The 17820-nt window shown below is 38.0% G+C and overlaps 1 protein-coding gene across 1 annotated transcript in view; it reads right to left on the bottom strand.

The window, feature by feature from the left end:
* The window catches only part of LOC117394672 (retinoic acid receptor beta-like), an 85286-nt gene that overhangs the window by 43072 nt on the left and 24394 nt on the right, over positions 1 to 17820 (bottom strand). Inside the window, exons 2-3 of the mRNA XM_033993094.3 lie at positions 15150 to 15298; positions 524 to 665 (exon numbers count right to left, since the gene is read on the bottom strand). Coding sequence (XP_033848985.1) covers positions 524 to 665; positions 15150 to 15298 — 291 coding nt within the window. The remainder of the gene's footprint in view (positions 1 to 523; positions 666 to 15149; positions 15299 to 17820) is intronic.

The following is a 17820-nucleotide window of genomic DNA, read 5'->3' as shown; positions in this document are numbered from 1 at the left end:
TTATGGGTATTTCCACTCCTAACAAATGGCAGAATCCATGACTGGAAGCCTAAAGGACTGATGCCTCCAGCCAACAATGACTGAACCCAGACACAAGTCACAAAGAGGTCCAATGGGGCTGACTAGCGGCAGGCTGCCTGTAGTAGGGAGGCACATCCTGTTATGGAAACCAAATAGTACAGGGTGGAGAGGAGATAGGTGCCACCAGCATTCTAAATGCATAGAAATGCCCCTGACGCACCTCAGCAATCAACAGCATAAATATTTCAAGAAGACACACTAATGACTTTTGCTTGTTGCTGACTGCAAAAAAGTACAAACTGACCTTGTCTCTACACTTTAAAAGAAAATAGTTACATTATGATATACTTTATGAAACATAAATGTCACAATGTGCAACTATATTTTGTTCACTGTACAGTTATGGTCATACTATTGTGCAATATTATGTTGGTTGAGAAACAACTTGAAAGGTTTTCAGGAAAAAAAAAATAATGAAGTGAATATCACTGAATAAACTTACATTCTTTGGACATGCCCGCTTCGAAGCACCTCTGCAGCCGACAGTACTGGCATCGATTTCTTGTGACCTTGTTAATAACACAGTTTTTATCTCTGTGACACGTATAAATCATGTTTTTCTGAATACTTCTGCGGAAAAAACCCTGAAATGACATGAAAAAAAGAAGAAAAGACATATAAACCAATGTATTTTTTATTTCTCATGTGTGCCAGAGCATGCTTGATGCCAGGGCTTCAAATCCAAGCACATCAAAAAAAAAAAAAAAAGCTAAAATACAGTTAGTTACAGGCCAAAAAGTTGACTGTGTCACATTGTGGGGAATTGGCAGTGGAATGACAAAATGGAGCACTTTGTACAAACTGCTGAGTGGTATTTTAACTCGAGCCATAAAATACAGAGCATCCCAAACCATTGCACAATAGGAAAAGTACATGTATTAATCACTGAGCATTCAACATTTCTAGAAACTGATGCATAACAGCTATGGAAAATACTGGCTCATCACATCAGCATTTCCGTGCTTTTCTGTTGTTGAAGATTAAGCATTTCAAATCATTCCCAGTCAATTCACAATGATGAAACTGAAAGTGTGGCTTTGGAAGTTTTAGTATACTGTAGATGTTAACATATACAGACGTGCTCAAATTTGTTGGTACCCCTCCACAAAAAATGAAGAATGCACAATTTTCTCTGAAATAACTTGAAACTGACAAAAGTAATTGGCATCCACCATTGTTTATTCCATATTTAATAGAAATCAGACTTTGCTTTTGATTTTTTATTCAACATAATATTGTAAATAAGAAAACAAATGAAAATGGCATGGACACAGATTCAAGGCACCCTGTGCCAGGCGCAGCAAAGCAGCCCCAAAACATAACCGAGCCTCCTCCATGTTTCACTGTAGGTATGGTGTTCTTTTCTTTGAAAGCTTCATTTTTTCGTCTGTGAACATAGAGCTGATGTGACTTGTCAAAAAGCTCCAGTTTTGACTCATCTGTCCAAAGGACATTCTCCCAGAAGGATTGTGGCTTGTCAATATGCATTTTAGCAAATTCCAGTCTGGTTTTTTTATGTTTTTCTTTCAAAAGTGGAGTCCTCCTGGATCTTCTTCCATGGTGCCCACTTTCGCTCAAAAAGCGACGGATGGTGCGATCAGAAACTGACGTACCTTCACCTTGGAGTTCAGCTTGTATCTCTTTGGCAGTTATCCTTGGTTCTTTTTCTACCATTCGCACTATCCTTCTGTTCAATCTGGGGTCGATTTTCCTCTTGCGGCTGCACCCAGGGAGGTTGGCTACAGTTCCATGGACCTTAAACTTCTTAATAATATTTGCAACTGTTGTCACAGGAACATCAAGCCGCTTGGAGATGGTCTTGTAGCCTTTACCTTTACCATGCTTGTCTATTATTTTCTTTCTGATCTCCTCAGACAACTCTCTCCTTTGCTTTCTCTGGTCCATGTTCAGTGTGGTGCACACAATGATACCAAACAGCACAGTGACTACTTTTCTCCTTTTTTTAAATAGGCTGAATGACTGATTACAAGATTGGAGACATGTGTGATACTAATTAAAGAAACTAATTAGTTTGAAATATCACTATAATCCAATTATTTATTATCTTTTCTAAGGGGTACCAACAAATGTGTCCAGGCCATTTTAGAATATCTTTGTAGAATAAGCAATAATTCATCTCTTTTCACAGCTTCTTTGCTTTATTCTATGACATACCAAAGGCATGCAAGTATACATGATAAAATAGCTTTTAATTTCAACACTTTTCAAGAGGAATGAAGCATTATTTCAATGAGCTGTAAGGGTACCAACAAATTTGAGCATGTCTGTATATGAATGATTGTGTTTAAAAGAAAAGAAACTGACGCCCATTACGGACCAAAATCTTCCAATAGATTAATGTATGGTACATGATGATTAAAGATGTTTTTTTAATCAAGAAAGACAGATACATTATTTGTATTTTATGCAAACTGGGTGGTAATTAATTTATGTTGGAATGACCCAAGTGTATGATCTCAAGAAGCCACAAACATAGCTGCTCATTGGGTTTACTTTATGAATTGTCCTGAGGTGAAATTGGATTGAAAACCACGCTCACATTACAATACATTTAGAAACAAAGTAAACATTTCCTATTTCTTAGTTCAAAATAATTATGGGATTTTAAAATGAAAACCTGCCAACAAAAAAAATGCTCACGGAAATACACAAAAGACAGACAATGGGCTAGATTTATATTTTTATTAGCTGGTAAGTAAACATAACTCCATTACGATTTGCTTCAATAGCTACATATTAATTGTGACAGTTTACTGATTTCTGGCTTCTTCAGTGTTGTTTTTGGCTATGATTGGGACATTTTAAGTTGTATCACAAATGGACTCCTTTCACTACCTCAACAAATTATTTCTTATGCTTGGCTGAAATCTAGTCCCACTAAATAGAACCCCATTGTGAACAGCTGCAGCATGCCAAATCACTTCCCCAGGTCTTCTCAATCCAGATGAATAGCTTTCTATGGATTTGTATCCAGTGGCTTAACTAGCAGCTCAATATAAATCAAACAGGATCCTCTCAAAGGGATATTTTGGTGGACCACAGTTAAAAAAAGCGATACATCATCTCAACAGGAATATTTTACCTTGTTTCCATGGACAGCCAACTTGAGTCGACTCGAGTGTGCTTGAATTGGTCTGAATTCTCCCAGAACTCGAATTGATGGACAACTCGAGTTGGGAGAAAAAGGAGGCGTTTCCATGCTTTTCCAAGTTACTCAAGTTATCACATGAGTTGGGCAGGAAATACTTAAAGTTAAAGGTCAAGACGCGCATTCGCTGCAGGCGGTATTACAGTCAAATCAATGATTTAAAAGATAAATCCACCTAGATATTCTTTTGTTTCATCCTGTGCCTATACCTCTGGTAGACTGGTATGCAGAACAGGGAAAGCAGCGCTGGACAATGGAACTAATGTGTCATGTCAAAGTGGATATGAGAATAGCAGTGATGAAGCCAATTTGCTTGAAAAAATTAAAAGTAGACCGGACATTTCCATCAAAGGATTTAAAAATCCGGAATTGATCTGATGCCCAAAGGCACTGTAAACTGCACCTGTTACTGTAGTAGGACTGTTCTTTATGTTAACCTCCCGTTTTATGTGGTTCATTGAAACGTGGTATTATTATTATCTAGTTCAATATTTTAAATAAATGTATGCTTTAAATACTATGTTGTCAGAGTGTGATTCATTTTGAATAGTTAAGCAATCCAAGGAAACAAGAGTACAATAAAGTGAACTTTATCTACACTTTTAAATACTCATTAAATAATATTAAGTATAAAAACATGTAAAACAAAAGAAAAAATGCTAAATTTGTTTTTAACTATTTTACAGCACAACCAAGCTCAGCCTAACGATTTTGATCGGACAGCTTTCTGCATTTTTAGGTCAACTGCTGCTGAAAACAAAGTGTCCCACACATATGTGGAACCCAAAATGGACATCATATTTTTTCATACCAAATACACATTTCTGGGTTAGCTTTAATATTTCCATAAAACTACCATTTCACAGCACACACTGCAACTGTGTAGGAGGCTGATTCTAAAGGTCTCCACACACCAGACGCGATGTGATTTTTTAATTGGCAACGAGACACTTTCGCAGCGACATGACCATACACACCAGAAGCGACACAGAGGCGATGTGACAGGTTTCAAAACTGCCAGATCTATACAACTGTTCAAAATTGCTATTGACAAAACTATGACCAAGACTGGTACATATTCGTCACCATGATATATAAATTACAAATGACGGTTTTTTAACATATATGGCAATAAATCATACACACCAGGCTTATCCAGTTCCTTCGAAATAGACTCCCATATATTATCTTTCAAATCTGTCAAATTTTTATAATTGTGATGCCCTTCGTCATAAAGGGCATCACATTTCCTCTGTCATTTTGGATACTGCTTCACCCTGCTGGATCACGTGCATTGACGCTGTTCTCTGATTGCTCAATGCCCTAGTTGACACGCATCAAATCGCAAAAAATAGGATTCAATCCTATGTATTTCACGCCGCTCCACTGCCGCCCTGGTGCCACTTCTGCGTCTCCTGTTGCATCGCCTGTGGTGTGAAAGATACTTATCAAAAGTATAGGTTCTATTAAGTTTTGACACATCTCTGCACAGTTCTGCTTGCTGTATCGTGTCTGGTGGGGAGCAGCCTTAAGCCAGGTATTCTTCTTACTGTATTATGCAATCAGCCCCACTCAAAATGACTTTAGATTTCAGATATTTTCATGTATGAAATCATCATGTGCTCAGAAATGCCACACGATTCAATCATTTATTTTGCTCACGTGTACTGTTAATTTCATGACTTGGATGTCGTAACATTTTTCTGTGATTGTCACCTGCATCGGGGTGAATGAGATACCACACCTCATCGACCATATCTGTTATCCCGGCTACTACGGAATTTTAACCATGAAGTAAACCGATCCTGCCTTTTAACTAGAATCCTCTTCCCCAAGCAGATTTCTCCCATAAACAATATCTTAATTGGAATTGTTATCGTTCATCTTGTTATCTTAATGGGGGGTGGATAGGGTGTCACTCAGGGCCATGCCATGTTAGGTGTTCTCATTTACAGATTAAAAATGAAAGTGCCATCCATAAATTATTCAAATCCCATTGTATCAATTTGTGTTCTCTGAGCATTCACCACTGGCAAAAAAGAATCAGATTATTTTTCACTCTTAATTGTGTTGATATCTTATCTCTTGTGGAAAGTGGAGAGGGATACACAAAACCCCACAGGTTCACAACCAAGGAGAGCTATTAATCAAGCCTATTATTTACACCTTGAGTTCGCCACAGAGAAGAGGTAATTCTATTACAAGTGGATACAAAAAAAACAAAAAAGACAGTCGCTGTTCACTTTTGTATGACTTGTGTATTACTCTGTTGAACATGGAAGAGGTGACTACAAGGTTAGACAGCACTAAAAGAAAAACCTGTACTGAGTAAATAAGAGCCCAAGAAAGAACTGAAGGGTACAAAGGAAGGCTTTGTGACTCCAGAATGTGAAACCTCTGCAGATAAAACACAAGTAAAAGAATTCTGAAAGGTGCTGTTAAATAACTTACAACACAAAGGAAAATGAAGCGACAGGTTCTACTATCTGAAACACCTCTTGACTGGTATGGATCTGCTGATTCTGCTGGTTGAGAAACAGGGCAGACTAAATGTTATCTATTATTTTAGCTGAGACAGCTGGTTTCCAGAACAGATCCCTTTTCACTGAGTACTTTGAGGGAAACACACACATAAGAAAAAAAACTATCCGTCAGGTGTATTCATTAGGACAATTTTTTTTAATATGTTTTTGCTACTTTGTAAACCAGTACCACCATACTGGTAACCATTTGCAGTATAGTAACAAGCCATACAGCTTTTTATCCAAATCTGTATTGCCACTGCTGGTATAGCTGTGGCATGCAATAAAAAACATTGAGTATAATTATAGTCAGAACAAGTATAATTTTAATTGTCTGCAATATCTGCCGTAAACATACAGAAACTGCCTATATTTTCCTCAGATTAACTGGTATCTGTTTGATTATTCGAAGCAACAATGTTGTGCAGTTAAGACAAACACACACAAATCATACACTGTTTAAACATTCCTATTATTTTGGTAGGAGCAGCAGAATAACATCCCTCAACTGAAAAACGTATATATATATATATATATATATATATATATATATATATATATATATATATATATATATATATATATATATATATATATATAAACTATAACCACTTTTTTTTGTATTTACCAAATTTTTTGAGACATCAAACTGTTGGAAAACATGTATTTGTGCATTTTTGAGGTTGCAGATTCAATAAGTAGCCATTAGCCTAATATTCAAAAATAATATCTATATATTTTTTATGTACATAAGCACCTCCATCACAATAAATACCTGAAATCACCAAATAACATTATCAACTGCTAAAGCCCACTATTACCACCCAGTAATAACAAAATAACAAGTGTAATTTTAACACAGGGACATGCTAGCTCTATAAAGCAATCTGTAAAAAAATCAAAGGGAGGGAGTCATTAGTTTTTGCCATGCATATTATAGTAGCATAGCTTAAAGTATTTATGCATAATGTTGATTCTAAATATGACACCAAGTAATAAAATGTCTTGGGATCTCCTGTGCTTGTTTTAATTAGTGTGACCTGCCAGCTCAGGATACATTCTCAGATTCCCTCCAGGGGTGATTGAGAGGTGACCAAAATGCATGTCAACTGAGCCTCGACACACTGATCAGGCAGGATGAAATTCAGGAAAGCGCTCTTGCCTTTGGACTCCAATGCTCCAAATTCACTTTTTTTCATCTGTTCAATACGGGTCTGTGACATTTCTAAGAAAGTGGAGAAAGTCCATTTTTCTCTGAGTCAGCAAGCACATCACCAACATGGGATTTACTGGGCTGGAAACATTATTTAGGGTGGGGACAGGCTTTACTACAAATTGGTTGTGCAGTACTTGATTTCAAATTGAAGTCAAGAAAGCTGCCCAATATGTCAAGAACATTAAGTTTATTGCACATTAGGCAAAACCCTAAGAGTGTGAAAGATGATTCACACGAGCACTTAGAATGTATCAACTGGAAGTTGTTTTTTGAGCTGATTAATAATTGTTTATTTACATGTATGGACTTCTGTTTACACATGATAACAACACAGTCAAATCCAAATCCACATGTATTCCAATTTAATTCTGAGGGCTGATAGTCTGTAATGGTTAAATGATTTACTTTTCTTTTACAATTGTTTTCCAGCTACACGTGTATTATATTGATCTCTCTTGGTCACTTTACAACAAAATAACAGTATAACAAAACAGAGATTAGAAGACAATAAACATAGTTAACCAAACTTCAACCGATGGGAAGAAAAATGTGGCAGGATTAATATTCTCTTAAACCACATACCATGAAATGTTGGGTATTTTTTAAGTTCATTCACGCTTGCCAATAAAGCACTTTAGCAAAGTGTTTTGTTTTACATTGTGTTACCATTAAAATGGTTTAACGTTTTCCATAATAAGATTCTTCTCCTGCTGGTGGTTTAAGGAAACCCCAAGTCTGCTTTTTTTCTAAATCCCCATTTTTTTTTTCTGGTCACTGAGACTGTCCAGTAGATGTTGTAGCACTACCAAGCCTTTAGCCGTGACTACTGGCTTTAGTAGTACAGTATATGGTATAATGATTTTATTTGTATAGTTATTTTAATAGTACCATATTACAGTATTTATTTTGGAGTCCATTTTTTTTGCTAAGCACAATGAATGCTATGACTGCACAGTCAATGCAATTTTCCATATGGCTTCTGTATGTTTTTAATTAGGCAGCATGAGACAAAACCTGTCAAAATGTAAGACATTACACGATTCTGAAAATGTGACTCAGGTGATGGTATTGTACACCAATTTCCAGATTCTACGATAGCGTTTTAACACTTTATTACCACTGCACCTGAACACACTCCCTCTTCTCTCACACACGCAACAGATCAGCTATCTATTATTTTTTATTTATTGGTTATGATTTTTTTTTTATATTTTCAAAACAAAAATGGTTAAGTTAAATAATTTCCACTCATTACACAGCAGGCAATAAACAAATTTATTTCTAAGAACACCTTTTTCTGTAGACCTTCATCTTCCTGTTAGAATCTCTTTTCAGATGGGTTTTTTCTGCTTTCCCTCTGCCTTTGGCTAGAATTAGTTATGGAATTCAATGTGCAGTATAATTGCTGCAACCTGTTTAATATCCTTGCACGCACTACTGTATAGTGATACATTTTCCCCCTTCCTCAAAAGGTTGACATAACAGTTTATGTACTGTAGCACTGATTATAAAATATTGTTTTTACAAAAGAGATTTAATAAGTGACTGTGGCAAAGTGCCCACCCCTTGGTGTTTATTTATGTCTGTTTTCATTTGTTATTATTATTATTATTATTATTATTATTATTATTATTATTATTATTATTATTATTACTATTATTATTATTATTATTATTATTGTATTTGTATGCAGGCGGACGAAGCCATCTGTCCTAATCATTATTATTGTGTTTATGTGCGGGCAGTCGAGCACCGTCCGTCTTTTATTATTTACTGTTTGAGACCTGGCGAAAAAGCCTTTCTTATAATGTGTAGTCGTTGGGGATGGGGTTAAAACCCCTTCCCTAGAACTCTCATGGGAATGTGACTGGATCCTTAATAAGGTAATTTATTAATAAGGTAATTAAGGCTCCAGCCATGAATATAAAAGGACCCACTCTCGGCTCAGAAGGAGGAGAGTGTCAGAGGCGAGATGTGATTTTTGAAGCAAGAGAAAAACAATTGCTATATACCGATATACTTGTTTGTGTTATTGTTTTTTTATTTGTTTGGCCAATGTGCCTGTTTGTTTTGTAGAAGTGTTTTTGTTTTGTTTAAACTGTGTCTTTATTATTTTAATAAAACACTGAGCGCAGCCATAGCGCTTCAGTTTCAGCCCATACTTTGTTTTTGACTACTGCTTCCTGAACCTGACAGGAATTCTCTGTAGTTTCAAATAAAACAAACATTTTGAGTGCTGTCATTGGCCGTTGCTCTTGGGCTCTGACAATAGTGCCTGGTCAATGACATAACTAAATGTAGAGTACTTCGGACATTAGCCGGCCATTGTCAATAATTCCCAGTGAAGGTCGGGCAATGGTGTGTGTAACTACCAATGCCAATTTGTAGCAAATGCCTCATAACTTCAAAGCATATACATGTTTTGTTACTGTTTCATTTTTGCTATGCCTCAATTGTTTCCACTAACTTGGCTTTTGTTTTTCAGGCGCAATAAAAGCAGATTGAACTTGCATCAAAAACACAAGCCAAGTTAGTAGAAACAATTGGGGCAACCTTGACCCCCACCGCTTTTACAGTTGTGCCTATTTGCTTTGTGCTGGGCTAGGCTGCCCCAATGGTTTCTTGAAACTTGGCTTGTGTTTTTGATATCTCCACTTTAAATGGCTGGGCACTTTTGATAAGTAGACGTTTTTTTCACATTTCCAATGTGTTTTTGTTTCAGATTTTAATAACACCATTTCCAGCAATTATTTAACAGTTCTTTTAGTTCATTTATTAATTTTTTTCCACACATGTATTTATTGAGGGGGGTGATTCCGATTTAGTATTTATTACTTGTGACTGATTAAGAATGATGTCTACACTGTATAGAAGTACAAAATGGTAAGGGGAAACTGGTAAGGGAAATACTTTTGAAAAATATTATTTTCAGACCATGAAATAACACACCCTAAAGTCATCATCAGTCGATTGCATAGTCTGATACTTAACAGATTAAACTTTATACAAAAAGTCTTTGCATTCTATGAAGTAAAAAAAAAAAAAAGACCACAAAAGGTCTGAAAACGTCTGGAAAACATTACAGTACGTTAGGGGTTGCTGTTCAGATTTTTTATTACGTATCCTTAAAAGCAAACTAACAACAGAGGCTGGCAGACTTTGCTGTTGTGACTGTACAGATAAACCCTGCTAAAATTCTGCAGCTCCCTTTTTTTGTCTACATTCTGCAGTGAGCTCTGTTCTCATATAAAATAGCCATGGGCAACTCTTCTGCCCTTAGGAGCCTGTGCCAGAAAGCCCTGCAGCTTACAGCCAGTAAAGGAATGTCGCCTTTTCATTGTTGAGTATAAGGAACAAGGCCCTAACAGACATCACAATCTGCCAAAACACTAGTTTCTCTGCACACCACACAATACTTCCATTGTTCAAGACGCAGCCCACACCACTGACTTGCCTCTCAGCCCTTGTTCAAAGAATATGAGTCAGTACTTTGTGCTGCTTGTAGAAAACCCTGTCAAAACTATTAGCCAGTTGCTCACTTTACAAGCTTTTTATGTTTATCATCTCTCTCTCTCTCTCTCTCTCTCTCTCTCTCTCTCTCTCAGTATTTTCTTTTAATATTGTTCAGAAATATATCTGATTATTATTGTCATTTTTTTTTCATGTATTTTTGCACAGCTACATTTTCCAATATGTAGACTTATTGTAGACCTTACGATTGAACGCGGAAACTGTACTTTGATGCATCAACAGCAGGTTGTTAATGCTTCAGGAACATCCACACTTAGAACAGCATCTGTTGCACAGATAATATTTCAGTTGTCCCCCTGGGGGACGGAATACCAATTCTGCAATCCGACAGTGACTTTATGGTTAGAATTAAGAACGTTTTGGCATAAAATTGTGCTTCAAGCTTATGATTAGGTGTGATGGGGTGCCAGCTCGTTCCTATAATTTGTGTTGTTTATTGTTATTTTTACTGTTGTTTTTCTTAGAATTCTTGTTTGTTTTGGATTGGCAGGGAGGGGGTTAAATTCCTCCCTGTAAAATACATGTGAGAATGTGGCTGGAGCCTTAAGTGTTTAATTGTTAATTATTAGTTAATTGGGCTCCAGCCACAGACTATAAAAGGCAGGTGAAACCCTTTGTGTAGGTGTTTTTTTTGGGTGAGTTTGTTTGTTGGTGTGCTGTGCTGTTTAGTTTTTGGAGAAAGCAACTGTAGTGAAGGCGAATGCCCAGCCTACATTTCTGTATTTTGTTTAAACCTGTTGTTTGGGCCCTTGTGCCTATTTATTTGACTATTTTTTGTTTAATAAAGATCATTATTTTGCCCCTTCCACTGTCTCTGAGCCTCAAACCTCTGTCATCCTGCCACATTAGGTGTATGTACAAATGGTCCTTGAAGCATGGGTGATCTTGGAAGATTTAGCTCAGAACAAACTGACAATGTACGTATCAACAGGACTGCCTCTACACTGCAACTCAATTTACAGGGACTACAGTTTTACAGTTTGTCTTTGTTCCACATTGCAAGTCAGGGAACTGATGCCAGCAGCTGTGTTTCCTGATGGAATAAACATGTGTGTGCTTGAGAACTGTAACAGAGAAGATGGGGAGCTCAGCTGAGACGATTTGTCTCTCACCGGCACAAAAGGCATTCTTACAGTACATCTGCAGACTCCTGCCACTTCTGCATCTGTGGATATGCCTTATTCAGAAACATTTGTGATCTTTCAAAAGAACTGTTCACCATTGAATACACTGAATATGCCTTCATCATTGAATAATGCGTGGCCTGGTGCCTGCTTAGGATATCCATTGGTGGCTATATTTTAAATCCAATCCCTAAAGAAACTGATTCAAAACTGAAGAGCTGTGACAGAGGTTTAAGTTGAGTACCTCTCTCGTAGAGCCATGGGAATGATGGAAGTGACAGAACTGTTGAATCACCTGTCAGGAGGTAGTAGTCTCTTGACAAACATCTAAATTCATTATAGTTTCCATCATTTCAAAAACAGATCAATCAGCTTTGCCGCAAGACATTTTTTTGCAACTGAATTATCATAATAAAGGAATTAGCTCCTGCAGAAAAAAAGTGACTTGATCATCAATATTTATCTTTATCACAACTTTAGTTTACAGGTAGTTTTAACAAAATGATGTTTCACTAATAGATAGACAGATAATAGAATAAATAGAAAAATATTTCTGGTGTGAGATGGATCACAAACGAATACACCTCATTTCCAGTGGATGGAAAATGATGTTATTCTCCTTGACAAGTATAGCAGTTGAGATACAAAATATTTCTTTCTTTTTTTTTAATTATTAATTTTTTGAGATATCTTACAAAATATATACCTCAGTGGAAGAATGTGTACATTACAATAGTTATCCTCCATTATAAAGAAAAGAAAAACTGCTGTAGTGGTTTGCCAAAATACACAAATATATTCCCCTGCTTATACTGAAAATGATTTATCTATACCATGCACAACTCCAGGAAATTAATCAATTACTGTTTGCCTCGTTCCTGAAATTCTCATAATTTCTTGCCTTTCTGTTAAATGTGCCTAGTCTTTTCCAGTAAACTCCTCTGCACCACTGGGCCCTTCTGTAAACATCTGTATGATAACCCTCATCGTGTCATATTTCCAATTTCACTCACAATTTATCATTCTCTTTTTAATGTTACGCCTTGTTAAGTGTTCTGAATACTAGATCCCATTGTAAAATTGAAATTACGTACCTGTTTGTGCCCTTTCAATGTAAGACACAGCACCATTTAAAAGAAAATTTGAATAGTTGCTTTTTCACAAGTGAAAGTGGTGCTTACAGTACTATTTTGGGACATGTAGTATAAAGAGATTTTTTTTTTTATTTTGCAAGAAGATTTTAGAAATGTACAGAGGGAAAACACATTTTCTAAAATGTCATTAGCAACATGTCACGAGTGTATTTCTAGTTCCCTTTCAATTCGAAGATGACCACCAAAACATTACTTATGCGATATGCCTGCCTATTAGTAGGTATTCACTAAAACCGTCATTCCACGGAAGCCTTTTTTTTTTTTGCCTCTCAAGACGGTAAGGTAAGACCTCTGTGTTGAAACTGAGCGTTTTGTGAAAAATAGCTTTTCTGAGTTCCCCTGCATTCATGCTGAAAGCTGGCTTGCTGCTTTCCTGGAATCAGAGGCTCCAAAGTTGAAGCTCTTTTTCTTTCCTCCTTCTTTCAGCAGCCTGCTCGCTTGCATTGCAGGCTGCCTTTCCTTACTGTCTGTCGTGTGTGAGCGACTGCCTGTGCAGTATTGATTTAAAGGAGTGCGTGTGTATGTTTTTTCTAGTCTACACTCTTGGGAGAACACAGTTCCTCCACTGGGGCTAGTACCCGCCGCATCCCCGCTGTCGAGTGATTCCACCAGCCGCTGTCTGGGCAGCTGGACTGGGCATTGTTTGTTTTGGTTGTTGCTGCGCGTCCTCCTGTCTGTATACTAGACAGCACAACCCTGCTTGTCTGGGTCGTGCTGTGGATTAGCTGCAGAGCAGCTGTCATACAACAACAGCCAACCAGCCGTGTATTCCTCCACCGGGCTGTGTATTTACATACACTCTGCTGTAGAGTAGACCTCGTCAGCTGCGTCCGCTCGCCCACCTTGGTATGTTGGGCCTTCATAACAAACAAACAACAACAATGTGTTCTCCCCCAGTGTGTTCACGCGGTGCACATGGTACACAGTGCAAACAGTGCCTGGTGCGCACGGTGCTCAGTGCACTTGGTGCGCACGGGGTTAAAAGCGCACGCCGTTAGTACCTCGGTGCATGTAGCGCCCTTGGTGCTCGGTACAACCGGTGCACGTGGTGCACTTGGGGCACGCGACGCTTGGTGCACACGGCACTCGCTGCGGTGCGCAGTGCACGCGGTGTTAACACCTCAGTGCTCATAGTTATGCCTGTGGTACACTTGACATTCGCTGCACTCAGTGCACGTGGCACTTGGTATAAGGAAGCACGGTACACACTTGGTGCACGCGGTGCTTATTGCTAATATCCCTCAGGAAGACAGGCATACCCTGTGTGCGCGATGCTTGGACATCCAACACGTCACCTTGGCCCTTGGAAGTGAGGTGGCCTGCGACATCTGTGCAGCTTTTCAGCCCCGGGTGCGCCAGAAGCGTCTAGAAAGGGCCACAGAGATGAGTTCCGCGTCCTCTGTGGCCGGACAGTCGACGGCCCTTGGATCCCCGGAGCCCCTCCTCATCAGGCTGTCCCAGAGACACTCGCAGGGCATCCCCTGCGCGCAGGCTCTGGTGGCGACCCCTCATAGCTGCTCCCCATCTCCGCAAGATGAGATGGGCAGCTATTTAAAGTTGCCGCTTCCTGTTTCGACAGGGATCAGAGGTTACTTTGGTGTTGTGCCAGAAACTGTTGAGTCTGATGGCCGCAGCCGTATCAGCCATCGAGATGGGTTTAATTCACATGCGCCAGCTGCAAGCGTGGCTCAATGCGTTTCGCTTACATCCCAAGCGCGACAGACACCATCGGCTGACAGTGTCTCACACGTACTCAGCAGCCCTGTGCTGGTGGAGGAGTGTTAAACCGTTAAAAAAGTCCTCTGGGTCAACAAAAGGTATAGACAGTGTTGACCCCGGGGACTTTTTTGACCTGATAAAAGAAACAAGGACTATCGGCAGCTCTGGTATAGAGAGCTCAGTGAATACCTACCAATTGGCAGGCATATCCCATAAGTAAAGTTTTGGTGGTTGTCTTCTCTTTCAGGGAACCAGGGTTACGGTAAGTAACCTAACGTTTTGAAACGTTAAAGGGTGTTTTTTTTCACTTTTATTTGAGCTGCTTCGACGCTATCAACAGCTCTTCACCATCTTCCACAGCCTTGAAACACTACTAAGAAGTGTAAAGGCCAATCTGCTGATTCAATTTATATTCTGTGTAGCAAAAAAAAATAAGGACAAATGCTGCTGAGTATTGCCAGCTACTTGAGCTTTGTGCTGTGGTTCGTGGTCTTAAATGCCACATTTCTTAATAGTTCCTCCTTACTGCAAGGAAAATTGAGAACTGGAATTAAAAGCAAAAAACATAATTTAGGAAATAATAGGGTTGACAATCCTGGAAGATTCAATGTTAACATCTGCTTGAAGTCTTACCTTACACCCCTCGCATGCACTGACTCCATAGTGGTAGCCGGACGACTTGTCTTGACAGACGAAACAAGGCTTGTAAACTCTGGGCGGAGGCAGTGGGGAAGGGGGGCTTGGCACCAGTTCTTCAGAACTGGTGCTCTGTGTTTCAATAGCTGCAAAACATAATGACAAGATATTATTACTTCTGCTTTTTACAAAACATGCAGCGTCTTGTACATTTACCAATAAAAAGCTTGACTGGTGAAAATTCAGATCTTATTTTGTCATCTAGTGCAGTAAAAAACAAAAAAAGAGTTGACCATAATTCTATGACTGCAACATGCCATTATTAACCTAATAATCTAAAAAGGTAATTTAGAGAACAGATTCCCTATCAGATAATGAGTTAGTATAGCAGCAGTGGTAAAACAATGTTAACTGCACTGTACATAATACAGTAATTGATATTATAAACCTCATAGTCTTTTTTGGAACTGTACTTTTAAACTATAAAAAAACAGCTGCTCCATACTGTAGTCACTGGTGTCGCTACATTATTAAAAACACTGGGCTGGAATGACCGTTGCACTGAACATTAATACTTAATTGTACGTTTTGTGCTGAGGAAAGCATTCTGTAGAGCCCTTGGAAACAAAAGTATTTTTGCCAACATCTGCAGAGCAGGGCTTTTGACAAAATCTGCAATGTGGGAGACATTGGTGACACTGCAGAGAATAGCCCCGCGGCAACACCTGTGCAGTAAGTCCCTTGGCTAGTTGGCAACATCTGCAAAACAAACCCCTTGAATAGATTTCGCAGCGGGTCTGACCTTACCACCCATTTCCATCTGAAAATACCAAAATGCATGCATTTCCATTACAGCTGCATAGTACACACTAAACAGAAAGAAGATCCAATACTTTGTTTGAGGAAAAACATTTTCATTATTTGCTGAAACATTTGTCTGTTTAACTTAGTGCTGGGCCAAATATCTAAATATGGTCCAAAAAAAAAAAAAAAAACATGTCTTTGTCCACCAGAAATTACAAAATTCATAATGAAAATATGTAACTGATATGGTTTGGCCTTTCATCGATTTACCTCCTTGCCAAAACGTATGTGACAGTTTCTAAAATGGTGTGTGGAAAAAAAGACCTCTGTATGTATTATTATTATTATTATTATTTATTTCTTAGCAGACGCCCTTATCCAGGGTGACTTACAATCGTAAACAAAAATACATTTCAAGAATCACAGTATAAGTAATAATACAATTAAGAGCAAGATAAAAACACAATGACTTTGGTTCTAGCAAGTACACGTATATGACAAAATTCAAATAGTTCAGCACCAAAAACCTCTTGTTAGAAGTGATGACTCTGTATTGACAGAAGTAATACTTTTTTAATATTTTTATATATTAAAATGTAAACATAGTTGTTTAAAATGCTAAGATTTTTTTGACAGCAAGAAGTAAACAGTCCGGATTAGGATGTACATGCAACCCAAGATGCCAAATATTGATTTCTACCAAAAGACACAGGTGCTCCTTCAGATTTGGAGAAGCAATACCTTGTTTCCATGGACAGCCAGCTCGAGTCGACTCAAGTGTGCTCGAATTGGCCTGAATTCTCAAGTTGATGGACAACTCAAGTTGGTTTAAAATGAGGCATTTCCATGCTTTTCCGAGTTACCAAAGTTATCACGTGAGTTAGGCAGGAAATACTACTGATTTTCCCCAGAAATACTTGCGAGTTAAAAGGTCAAGACGTGAGTTCACTGCAGACGATATTATAGTCAAATTGTCAGCGATTTAAGAGATAAATCCATCTAGATATTCTTTCGCATTTGTTTCTCAAAGTACATCTACATACACTGCTCTATATCAGTACATAATCATCTATCTATCTATCTATCTATCTATCTATATATATATATATATATATATATATATATATATATATATACAGAAAGAGAGAGAGAGATTATTGCATCTGACAAAAATGCCATATACTTTATTAATGTTTTCAAATCTTTTTATTTAGTAAAAATGGCTCTCTCACCTTACTTGTTTTTGGTGTTCACAAACCGCCAAAATTTCATGTTATAATTACCGAATAACAGGAAATTTTGGTGGAGAATTTATTTTGGCTTTATTGGCGGTTTTGATTGGATCGCCAATAATACTTACACCAATCAGACAGTTGCATACAGTGCTCATAGTGCCCTCTGGCAGACTGGTATACAGAACAGGTTAAAGAAGCGCTGGACAAGGGAAAGAATGTGTCAGATGTGAAAGTGGATATGAGAATGGCAGTGATGACGCCAATTTGCTTGAAAACATGAAAAGTAGACAGGACATTTCCATCATAGGATTTAAAAAATCTGGAATTGATCTGATGCGATCAGAAACCCAGAGGCACTGTAAACTACAGCTGTTACTGTAGTAGAACTGTTCTTTTTTATGTTAAGCATTTTTGTCTCGTGTTTTTTACAAGGGTTTAATTAAGTAACAGCCAAAATTGTTTATGCCAGACTTGTTAGAAAGTCTGTAACAAAATGGTTGATTGTTATTGTCAATAGGTTGTACATATTACTAAAGACACCCACCATGCAGGTATCGCAAAGTCCATAAAGAAAACAAAACATTAAAATAAATTAGTTCTGCACCATATAAAACTGAGCTGATTTTACC

The sequence above is a fragment of the Acipenser ruthenus genome, chromosome 3 (assembly GCF_902713425.1).
Source record: "Acipenser ruthenus chromosome 3, fAciRut3.2 maternal haplotype, whole genome shotgun sequence".
Taxonomy (NCBI): domain Eukaryota; kingdom Metazoa; phylum Chordata; class Actinopteri; order Acipenseriformes; family Acipenseridae; genus Acipenser; species Acipenser ruthenus.
This window is presented reverse-complemented; position numbering and strand designations above follow the sequence as displayed.